The sequence below is a fragment of the Schistocerca gregaria genome, chromosome 10 (assembly GCF_023897955.1).
Source record: "Schistocerca gregaria isolate iqSchGreg1 chromosome 10, iqSchGreg1.2, whole genome shotgun sequence".
Classification (NCBI taxonomy): Eukaryota; Metazoa; Arthropoda; class Insecta; order Orthoptera; family Acrididae; genus Schistocerca; species Schistocerca gregaria.
Genome location: NC_064929.1, coordinates 74,849,076 through 74,861,104, shown reverse-complemented (window position 1 = coordinate 74,861,104; position 12,029 = coordinate 74,849,076). Strand labels below are relative to the sequence as shown.

The 12,029-nt window shown below is 39.7% G+C and overlaps 1 protein-coding gene across 10 annotated transcripts in view; it reads left to right on the top strand.

Annotated features, from left to right (window-relative positions):
• LOC126293764 (guanine nucleotide-binding protein G(q) subunit alpha) overlaps positions 1-12,029 on the top strand; it is an 88,568-nt gene that overhangs the window by 51,043 nt on the left and 25,496 nt on the right. For 4 of the 10 annotated variants that reach the window (XM_049987146.1, XM_049987149.1, XM_049987150.1 and 1 more), the window contains one exon: positions 5,777-5,884. In XM_049987146.1, the coding sequence (XP_049843103.1) occupies positions 5,777-5,884 (108 nt within the window). Of the gene's footprint in view, positions 1-5,776; positions 5,885-8,543; positions 9,637-12,029 lie in introns of those variants that run through there. The other 6 variants (XM_049987142.1, XM_049987143.1, XM_049987141.1 and 3 more) reach the window with 2 other exon arrangements.

The window sequence follows — 12,029 nt, the reverse complement described above, 5'->3', positions numbered from 1 at the left end:
GTATCAAATTGGTACTTCCCATAGACTATCACCCCACCTGCATAGTGTAAATACTGGTTTGGTTATCTCTGGACTTTGTGTGACGTCACAGTGGGAGGGAGGGAAGCAGAGCAGGAGTTCTTTACAGATGGCTGTGCAAAAATAATTGACTTTCTTGTAGTGCTTTTCTTATATATAGGCTATCTGGAAGAGGTACAGAAAATTTATTAGAGAAATCTTAAAACTATACCTTTGTATTGCTTCTGTATGTAATCACTGTTAAGCATTTATAATTCCGTTTACTGATATGATTTCATTGTGTGGGTATCCACAGCTAAGATACATAATAAAAATATTTAAATTTTCTTTTCAAAAACTATTAAAATCTCAAAAAACTTATGGTAGCTGCATTAGCTGTTAGCAGTTTTTTTATTACAGGATCATGTACAACCATTTCACAATGATTCAATCACATCCTCAGGTGCATACATCTATGAAAAAATACAATATATTAAAAAACAAAGATGCTGTGACTTACCAAACGAAAGAGCTGGCAGGTTGATAGACACACAAACATACACACATAATTCCAGGTTTCCCAACCAACGGTTGCTTCATCAGAAAAGAGGGAAAGACAAAAGGCTGTGGGTTTTAAGGGAGAGGGTAAGGAGTCATTCCAATCCCGGGAGCAGAAAGACTTACCTTAGGGGGGAAAAAAGGACAGGTATACTCACTCTCTCTCTCTCTCTCTCTCTCTCTCTCTCTCTCTCTCTCTCACTCTCTCTCTCTCACACACACACACACACACACACACACACACACACATGTAAAGGCCTTTACGTGTGTGTGTGTGGGGGGGGGGGGGCGTGCGCGCTAGTATATACCTGTTTCCCCTCCCCCCCCAAGGCACGTCTTTCTGCTCCCGGGATTGGAATGACTCCTTACCCTCTCCCTTAAAACCCACATCCTTTAGTCTTTCCTGATGAAGCAACCTTGGGTTGCGAAAGCTTGAAATTTGTGTGTGTGTTTTTTATTGTCTCTATCTACCAGCACTTTCTCGTTCGATAAGTCACAGCATCTTTGTGTTTTATATAACAAAGATTCCAAGACTTACCAAGCGGGAAAGCGCCGGCAGACAGGCACATGAACAAAACACACAAACACACACACAGAATTACGAGCTTTCGCAACTGGCAGTTGCTTCGTCAGGAAAGAGGGAAGGAGAGGGAAAAATGAAAGGATGTGGGTTTTAAGGGAGAGGGTAAGGAGTCATTCCAATCCCGGGAGCGGAAAGACTTCCCTTAGGGGAAAAAAAGGACAGGTGTACACTCGCGCACACACACACACACACACACACACACACACACACACACACACACACACACACACACACACATATCCATCCGCACATACACAGACACAAGCAGACATATTTAAAGGCAAAGAGTAAGGGCAGAGATGTCAGTCGAGGCGGAAGTACGGAGGCAAAGAAGTTGTTGAAAGACAGGTGAGGTGTGAGCGGCAGCAACTTGAAATTAGCGGAGGTTGAGGCCTGGCGGATATCTAGAAGAGAGGATATACTGAAGGGCGAGTTCCCATCTCCAGAGTTTGGATAGGTTGGTGTTGGTGGGAAGTATCCAGATAACTCGGACGGTGTAACACTGTGCCAAGATGTGCTGGCCTTGCATCAAGGCATGTTTAGCCACAGGATGATCCTCATTACCAACAAACACTGTCTGCCTGTGTCCATTCATGCGAATGGACAGTTTGTTGCTGGTCATTCCCACATAGAAAGCGTCACAGTGCAGGCAGGTCAGTTGGTAAATCACGTGGGTGCTTTCACATGTGGCTCTCCCTTTGATCGTGTACACCTTCCGGGTTACAGGACTGGAGTAGGTGGTGGTGGGAGGTTGCATAGGACAGGTTTTACACCGGGGGCGGTTGCAAGGGTAGGAGCCAGAGGGTAGGGAAGGTGGTTTGGGGATTTCATAGGGATGAACCAAGAGGTTACGAAGGTTAGGTGGACGGCGGAAAGACACTCTTGGTGGAGTGGGGAGGATTTCATGAAGGATGGATCTCATTTCGGGGCAGGATTTTAGGAAGTCGTATCCCTGCTGGAGAGCCACATTCAGAGTCTGATCCAGTCCCGGGAAGTATTCTGTCACAAGTGGGGCACTTTTGGGGTTCTTCTGTGAGAGGTTCTGGGTTTGAGGGGATGAGGAAGTGGCTCTGGTTATCTGCCAGGTTGGGAGGGTAGTTGCGGGATGCGAAAGCTGTTTTCAGGTTGTTGGTGTAATGGTCGAGGGATTCAGGACTGGAGCAGATTCGTTTGCCACGAAGGCCTAGGCTGTAGGGAAGGGACCTTTTGATATGGAATGGGTGACAGCTGTCATAATGGAGGTACTGTTGCTTGTTGGTGGGTTTGATGTGGACGGATGTGTGCAGCTGGCCATTGGACAGATGGAGGTCAACGTCTAGGAAAGTGGCATGGGATTTGGAGTAGGACCAGGTGAATCTGATGGAACCAAAGGAGTTGAGGTTGGAGAGGAAATTCTAGAGTTGTTCTTCACTGTGAGTCCAGATCATGAAGATGTCATCAATAAATCTGTACCAAACTTTGGGTTGGCAGGCTTGGGTAACCAAGAAGGCTTCCTCTAAGCGACCCATAAATAGGTTGGCATACGAGGGGGCCATCCTGGTACCCATGGCTGTTCCCTTTAATTGTTGGTATGTCTGGCCTTCAAAAGTGAAGAAGTTGTGGGTCAGGATGAAGCTGGCTAGGGTGACGAGGAAAGAGGTTTTAGGTAGGGTGGCAGGTGATCGGCGTGAAAGGAAGTGCTCCATTGCAGCGAGGCCCTGGACGTGCGGGATATTCGTGTATAGGGAAGTGGCATCAATGGTTACAAGGATGGTTTCCGGGGGTAACAGACTGGGTACGGATTCCAGGCGTTCGAGAAAGTGGTTGGTGTCTTTGATGAAGGATGGGAGACTGCATGTAATGGGTTGAAGGTGTTGATCTATGTAGGCAGAGATACGTTCTGTGGGGGCTTGGTAACCAGCTACAATGGGGCGGCCAGGATGAAAAATTTGGAATAGGTATTAAAATCCATGGAGAAAAAAATAAAAGCTTTGAGGTTTGCTGATGACATCGCAATTCTGTCAGAGTCAGCAAAGGACCTGGAAAAGCAGCTGAATGGAATGGACAGTGTCTTGAAAGGAGGATATAAGATGAACGTCAACAAAAGCAAAATGAGGATAATTGAATATAGTCAAATTAAATTAGGTGATGCTGAGGGAATGAGATTAGGAAATGAGATGCTTACAGTTGTAGACGAGTTTTGCTATTTGGGGAGAAAAGTAACTGATGATGGTGGAAGTTGAGAGGATATAAAATGTAGACTGGCAATGGCAAGGAAAGCGTTTCTGAAGAAGAGAAATTTGTTAACATCGAGTATAGATGTAAGTGTCAGGAAGTCACTTCTGAAAGTATTTGTGTGGAGTGTAGCCATGTGTGGAAGTGAAACATGGACGATAAATAGTTTGGACAAGAAGAGAATAGAAGCTTTCGAAATGTGGTGCTACAGAAGAATGCTGAAGATTTGATGGGTAGATCATGTAACCAATGAGGAGGTACTGAATGGAATTGGTGAGAAGGGGAGTTTGAGGCACAACTTGTTTAGAGGAAGGGATCGGTTAGTAGGATACGTTCTGAAGCATTAAGGGATCACCAATTTATTATTGGAGGGCAGGGTGAAGGTTAAAAAATGTAGAAGGAGACGAGATGAATACACTAAGCAGATTCAGGAGGTTGTAGGTTTCTGTAGGTACTGGGAGGTGAAGAAGCTTGCACAGGATAGAGTAGTGTGGAGAGCTGCATCAAACCAGTCTCTCGACTGAAGACCACAACATCTGCAGCTCCCTGTGCTCATGTCCACTGCCTGGACCTGCTACCCATTGGAATTTTTAATGTTTCATCTTGTAACCATCCAATTTAGGCAGTTCTGTCAATTCCAATGCCATCCAAATGTTGAGAGCCGGTGTATCTTTAACAAACCAATGGTAAATTAGTTTTTGAATATTTGTTCCTCTATCCTTCAGGTTATTACCTTATTTTTGCCATTATTATACCTTCTAATTATATTACATTTTCTCATAGATGTGTACACCTAAGAATGTGATTAACTCATCATGAAACTAATTGTGTATGACTCTGCAAAAAAACGATTACGAATAGCTAATGTGGCTATCAAAAGTTTTTTGGAAGATTTTCATAGTTTAAAAAAATTCTTAAAGTATTTCTACCTTTTGCTATGTTGAGAAGTTCCTTCTGCATGTAACTGGGTCTCCTCAGATTGCAGCTGTCCTGTAAGAGCATCTTCAGTTTCTTCGTCAAAGTTTGTGTTTGGATCTGAGACACACCCCACTGTTCTCTGGACCCGTTGAATGTGTATAGGATTCAGCAAGTGGACTATTTGCTAGTTATGATTCTGTCGTAGTCACTTCGATATTTCGTGGAGACATTCTCCAGACATTATGTGATGATGTGTAGCTATGTTCAGAGCCTCTCAGGGCTGCGGTGGTGGAGAGGGTGAGCACCCCAGTGTACAGAATTCTCAGTATATTATTCTGATAATTAGTGTATTGTCAAGAACCTAATCTTTGGTGTAAGTACCTAGTTAAATATACCTGTGGTGTTTCAAAAACAATTTTGTGTATGAATTACCTATTGTAATAGCAACATATCGCTTCACATTTAGATATTTGGTGAGATAGTAGCCAGTGAGCCACAGTTGGAAAGCCACATCTGATATATATTCTACTTAGTAACTTTAACTGCAATATGCTATAATCTCATTTTGAAGTTTATGCAGTAACTTGGTGCTTTCCCCAGCTAGGCAGACAAGTGACTATTGTCATTATTGCTGATTTTTAGTATTCCATTTATGGTCATGCTTTAAAGTAAATCACCTTGTAACAATTACAGCTTTTATATGCAAATATTTGTATATTTTTAGCAGAGAAGATCAAATCTATGGAACTGATTTAGTACTATTTAGTATGATGATGTAATTCCTCCATGTCTCATCAGTGCTAAGACAGTTACAGTAAGAGCAATTCAGTGCTTTAAGTAAATATATTTTTGTTGCAGTTTTTATGAATTTCACTACAATCCTAATTGTAATTGTTATTACCAAAGGTGGCAAATTTTTTTGTCATAAGAATTCACAAATAATGGTGAAAGCTATAGTAAAGGGCATCAAGAATGAAAGGATTTGCGTAGTGAAAAATATGCACTGTTGTTGTTGTTGCCTTGTGTGCAACCATCTGACTTTACAGCATTTTCTCCTTCCCTCAGAACATACCTGTCCCACCCTCCCTTGGAAACTACATCTCCCTTTTTCCCCTCACTCCCCCCCCCCCCCCCTCTCTCTCTCTCTCTCTCTCTCTCTCTCTCTCTCTCTCTCGGAACCTCTCCCACCCTCCCCCTCTTATCTCATTGTATAATAATTACTGAACAACATCCTGTTTCAGGTTGAAACTATTCAAAAAATTTGATTTTCCCCCAGTTTTGTTTGTTGATAATTGTGACCATTCATATCACGGGATACTGACAGACATAATTCATTGTAAAGGAATGTGTCATAAATGTGCTTTGTGGCAAACTTTTGTTATGTTTAAAGATGAGTTACGGACTTGGGTGACAGTGGGCAGTTCCCAGATGCCAGTATGTTAAGTTCTGTTGTTCACATCTAGTAGCGTGTAGAGAGAGGTGTACATGACAACTTCTGTGGCACAGGTCCTCAGCGGGACGCCATCGCGGCTCGGGAATTCATTCTGCGAATGTTTGTCGAGCTGAATCCTGACAGCGAGAAGATTATCTACTCGCACTTCACTTGTGCCACAGGTATTTTGTGTTAATGAATGTGGTGACATTGCCAACTACTTGTTCAGTGTTCTTAATGTTTTGTGCTGGATTGTCTTGTGATGTGTCGCATATAAGCACTTGTACTGCATTAATTTTGTGTGGCTGAACCAGATGCCAGTTCTGCACTAGCTGGTTAAAAGACATTGTCCACTACGATGGTCACATTATGACACACACACACACACACACACACACACACACACACACACACACACACACACATCATAACAGTTCAGGAGGTACAAAGAGATGTTAAGATTGTTTTGTTCATTCTAAATTAATTGAATTTCTTGAAACATGACAGATTATTAATAAGTGACAAACCATGCTGATGTTGTTTTAAAAGTAAGCGGAACTAGGCCTAACTTCGTAATACTTCACCACACTGTTTTTATCAGCTACTAATGCTTCAATTTGCCTTTTCATACTGTTAATACACATTGTACAGTGCCCTGCATCTATGGGTGATGATACTAGATGCGAGTAACATTTTCTATGAGAAATAGTTTTGTTGTGATTGTTTCCTTTGCCACTTCCCTTTCCACCAGCTCCCATGAACTCACTTGGGTTCATGTCGATAAATTTCCTGACCATGGTAACAAAGGGATGTTTTATTGCCGCAGAAAAGTTTTTCTGATTGTGCTTTGAGGCATGGAACTCAATCCTGCATAAACACAAATGGTTCTTCTTTAGGGAACAATTTTTTTATTTGAGTTAGTAGCCTCATCCTTTTACTGGTCTTGCTGCATTGTTCCCTCAACAAAGTACAGATGCCCAGTGCCTTTGCCACTGATGACAGGAGATATAATGACTTTGGTGCTATATTCCAGAATCTGCACAATACATTCGAGATAGCACTTTTCACTGAGGTGCCTTCATACAGACTGAGTTTTATTTATCAAAATTTTGGTTGTGAACCCGTCACTAAAGCAAACCTGAAATGCCATGAAAAAAATCTATTAAGATTTGCTTTAGGATTGGCCTTGAACTCACAAAATTTATCACTGCTGTATGAAGGCAAATGCTCTCTAATTTAACGACACTCGACAATTTGCAGAAGTTCAAATCTTGATGCTTTTGCTCCTTTGCCCTTGCACCTTGAAGTACATTTATCAAAGTTTCCATCTTACAGTTCTTTCCGAATCAGCAACACCACTGCGTTACTTTAATTTTGATCTCTTTTGTATGAGTAAACCAGTTCTTACAGCATATCTTTTTCAAAAAGCACTCAGACCTTGGTGAAAACATTGTTTTTCTGCCACACCTGTTCTTTCTTTGAGGTACTAACTCCATTCCAAAATTAGTTTTCTTCTTTACACACCTTGCAGATGATTTCTGATATGCCAATCTTTTAGAAATCCAATTTGAATACGTATTGCCGCCAGTCAGTCCTTATGTATCCACAGTCTTTCAGTGTGTCAGATCACTTACTTTACCCATTGTTTTTCATACCATTTTCTATCAAAAATCGCTCAGTAATCAGCAAACTTTAGAGGTTACGGATGGTAAATACATCAAGAACATGATAATATTAGATTTTAATAATGTATTCACACTTAAGACATGTCAGCTCTTACTCAAAACAGTAATTGTCAGTTGTTCATCAAAAGTTGGATCTCACAAGAATGATGCAGCAGAATAGATGAGCTCAATTCTTTCAGTAATAGCTCTTTAATGGTTTTCAACCTGTTAAATTATTATAGGTGAACCAGTTTATTAAATCAAACCCCAGAAATAATTGAACTGTTAAAGTGTCTAATAACATGGCCATGGACTGTAGCATAATAAATAATTTATTAGTAAATAGGACTTTTCATCAAGTACCATGTTTTCAATCTGTTCAAGGATGCTGATTGGTTCCCACAACAAATATGTCCTTAGCTATAAATTGTTGAGCATGATTAGTTCATTTGTTATTAACAAGATCAGAAACTAAGTTATCAGTCAACATCCACACGAATTGACACTGTGAGCAGTCTTATTGTGTCAGCTCCACCTACAACACACAGAAACGAAATTGAAAAGTATTTTGAGGAACTTGGAAGAAACCCATCTGACTGCTGTTAGGAGAGACAACTGGTACACTTCACTCAGCACAGGAATCAGGTTCCCGGTGTTCAGTACCCACACACCACAGTGGCTGTGCTCGCACTGCTGTTGTTTTCCATCTCATTTGATGGTGAACATTAAAATTTCTAATTGATAGAAGCAAATTTGAATTTTGTACGAACATACAAAATTTAAGTGACAGAAGACACCTAACAAAATTATCTCGAGCTGCTGTGGTTGAAAATATGTCTCGCTTTCTATTTTTGTCATATAAGAAGGAAAAAGAAAAGTGTGATTTAATGGCTTGTCTTTCGTTCTAGTACAAGTGCTTATACTGCTGTGGTCTCGCAGTGCTGTGTGGGGGTTTAGGTGCAAGTATGTTGTTACTGTGTGTGTCGCTACTCCCTGTGTCGTACAATAGCTGGCAATGTCACTGCAAATCTCTGTGCATGGTCTGGTTTCTCTAATGTGTGTGTTCTGTGTCTGTGCACGCTTTCCTGTCCCGGGATCTGGTCTTCGACTCCTCACTTGCCGGCGCTATATCGACTTGCATGCTGTCTGGTGCTTTTCCGAATGCATGACCTCTCAGTTGCTGCAAATGTGTTTGGTCGCGTGGCTTTCTCTGATAATGAAAATGACTGCTTATGTGCTTCGTGTCTACAGACACTGAGAACATTAAACTAGTGTTCTGTGCTGTCAAAGACACTATAATGCAAAGTGCTCTGAAGGAGTTCAACTTGGCCTAATGTAACTAACGTGTGCATGCACATATTTTATTTTGCTCCTATTATTAACACCACTGTTGCTGATTGCATGTTTTCAAATCTTCTTTTTTCTCTGTGTCAAAGAAATGTGGAGGCAGAATTTTTTTAAATGTATTTGTACTGTATGGTGTATTTCAGTATTGGGATCACTAAGCAGATATTTTAAAGGTTCCACATTGTCGTATTTTGAGATGTTTGGAATATGTGGGCAAGTGACAATTTGGATAAATTGATGTTTTTATACCATTTCAGGGAATTATTGTAAATTCTTTTCTTGTATATTAATGAAGCTGCGAAAAATTGAAGGTGGTGTATATGAGAAAAGAATTGAAATATTGTTCACATTTTATGCCCTTAAAGAAAGAAAGATAACTGGCAAATGGGCAATTTTTAGGTGCAACTATTCCCTTCAGTATTACATCTGCGTGTATTGTATTGGGTTATTAAACTGTTCTCTCTGCGAGGCTACAATGAATCTCTAAATATCTTTATTATAACAATGACAAGCTGGTAATGCTGAAAATAACAGATAACTGTTTTACGAAGTTCTTAAATATTGTTAAATACGTGGGGATGCATAGACATCGTTTTGCTGTTTGCAGGTATTTCATTAATTCATACAATATTTGTTATGGTTTCTCCACATGCTAAGAGATTTTGTTGCCACATTTTGTGTTTGATATGGGTAATTCCCTTAAAAATGTAAACTCAGGAACACTATTTGAATGAACCTGAGATCAGTTTTTGTAGATGGCTTGTTCTGTATTTAAAGATGTAGAATAATTTAGTGTGTTAATATTATAATTACTAATTTTGTAAATAACCTATTCTTCAGAATCAAATAACTAATGTTTAAATACAATTATTTTCTGATATGAGTTTGGAAATGCACAAATATAGAAACTGTTATTTGTTGAACACTGATTATTTTTTTGTATCACTTTACATAAACAGTGATAACTTTGTCTGGAAGACCAAATAATGATTGCATGTTTTTATTTGTATGTGTTTTGCATGTGTATTGTGGGGAATGCTGCTTGGCCATCTGTTAAAAACCTTACTGAACAACCACCGTTAATATAAATGACCAAGTTTTGCATCTTTATACTGCCCACCTCTCCCTCCCTACAAAACACCTACCTACACACACACACACACACACACACACACACACACACACACACACACACCTTTTTCTATACTCCTAATCCTGGTACCAACACCCACTCCTTCATTTCCAAGTATCATTCCGTGTATAATAATTTTTATCGTGCCTCAAAATAGCAGTACTCCTAACAAAAAATCTTCTCAGCTCTGCTGAAGTAATATTCTTGCACAAATTTGGCTTATTATTTCTAATCTTGGTATTTTTCAGGTGTAATTTTGGTCTTCATTTCCATATTTTGTGGCCTCTCTATATTTGTCAAGACTGCATGATGATGATGATGATGATGATGATGATGATGATGATGATGAATCTCTACTTAAAATTTGGGTTTATTGCTGTGTATTTTTTATATGGGAGAATTTGATAACGAGACTTTAGCCTAAAAATTAGTGATATCAGACTAAATGACTTGAGACAGAATTTCTTGGTTAGAAATAGTAAACAGATATATCAAACTAGCATATGTATTTGCAATGTATGAAACAGTAGATTGCTACTTGCCATAAGAAGATGCATTAAGTAGTAGACAGGCACAACTAAGACACTTAGATAAACCTTTCGACCACAGGCTTCATCAGAAAAGAGAATTCATACACACAAGCATCCACACATGGCTGCCAACTCAATATGTATTTGATGTACACCCATTAGCTACAAAACTGCAAATACATCACAAATGATAATTTCTCATTCAGCCTCAGATAGTGAAAGACCAACAGTTCCTCCACATTTGACAAACCAGATTGATGGTTTGTGTCAAACAGTACACAATTAACAGGGTTCCAAACGTAATGCTGTAGGCAAAGTGAGTTTGACAAGCCACTCTGTTTTTAAATTACTGTAAGTCTGTTAAATTTGTCACTTAAGTAGCTGTAATGAAAATTAAACACGAAGATGTATGGGTTTGCTCACACACGGAAGCTTTATTCAACATTTTATTTTTGCCTTACATATAGGCACAAAAGCGATTCTTTCTTCCAGTTTGTTGAAGGAATCGATTTGTGACAGTACATCTCATGCCCAAAAGAAAAAGTCGAAGGTATAAGATCTAACTTCAAATTTCAATTCCCATGTGTAACGTTTACCCACATTGTTCAACCCTGAGTGAGATTTATAGGTACACTTATCTTGCATGATGTGAAAGTGTGGAGTGTCGACTCTGTAAACAATGAATAGTCATATGGTCCATCTGACCATATACTGTTTTTAAACATTCTTACATTAAAGTTTACCATGTCATACCAAATACTGTATGCTAGTTTGGTATCACAGATAGTCATTTATTTCAGTTGAGCTTCATCAGTTACCTTAAAGTGAACTGTGGAAGACAGGTATAGGCTTACCACACACCACATTCTTTATTGGCTGTGAGATATCACAGTGGACTTGTGCCTGGGAGGATGGCATTTCAAATCCCCATCCAGGAAAATGGCAGAACAGTTCCTTTGAAAAGGAGACACGGCTGACTTCCTTTCTCACCTTCTTCAGTCTGAGCTTGTACTTCATTTATAATTACTTTATCATTCATGCGATATTAAACTGGTTTTCTCTACTTACTTAGACTGGCGAAGAATGGGCTAGTATTTTAGAAGGGTAGAGTTAGAACAGTGTGGATGTGGTAAGGTTTTATAGGTCAAACCTGAACTACTGTATAGTGCAAGGATCTCAGCATTTTGACTACGTCCTCACACTGACGTGACTGATTATACCGAAGTCAAAGATTCACGGGAACCTAACAGACCACTCATTCACCCATTAGTGGCACTGTATGTGGGTAGGTAATGCGGACAGTCTTGTTATTATGTACTTGACTTGGGCATGAAATGTGTTCTAAAGACCACCTACAAGTAGTGCAGTGGGGGTAATTATCTGTCATTGGCATAGTACCTGAAGATGACCATTAAGTCTTGTTGATAGAATTTATATTTATTGTTACAATTTTATTTCTTAACTCGTAAGTACTAAAACATAACACATAAGAGAGATCCCAAAAGACTATGCAGTGTCGTCGTGGAAATTGAACATTGACTGCAATACTTGAAAGGAGAAGTATTCACAACCATTAATTGTGATAGCGAGAAATGACCTCAGTGAACACTCTTTCTGTCATTTTGTTTAGCAGATGTAATGTTGCTTCCATTTC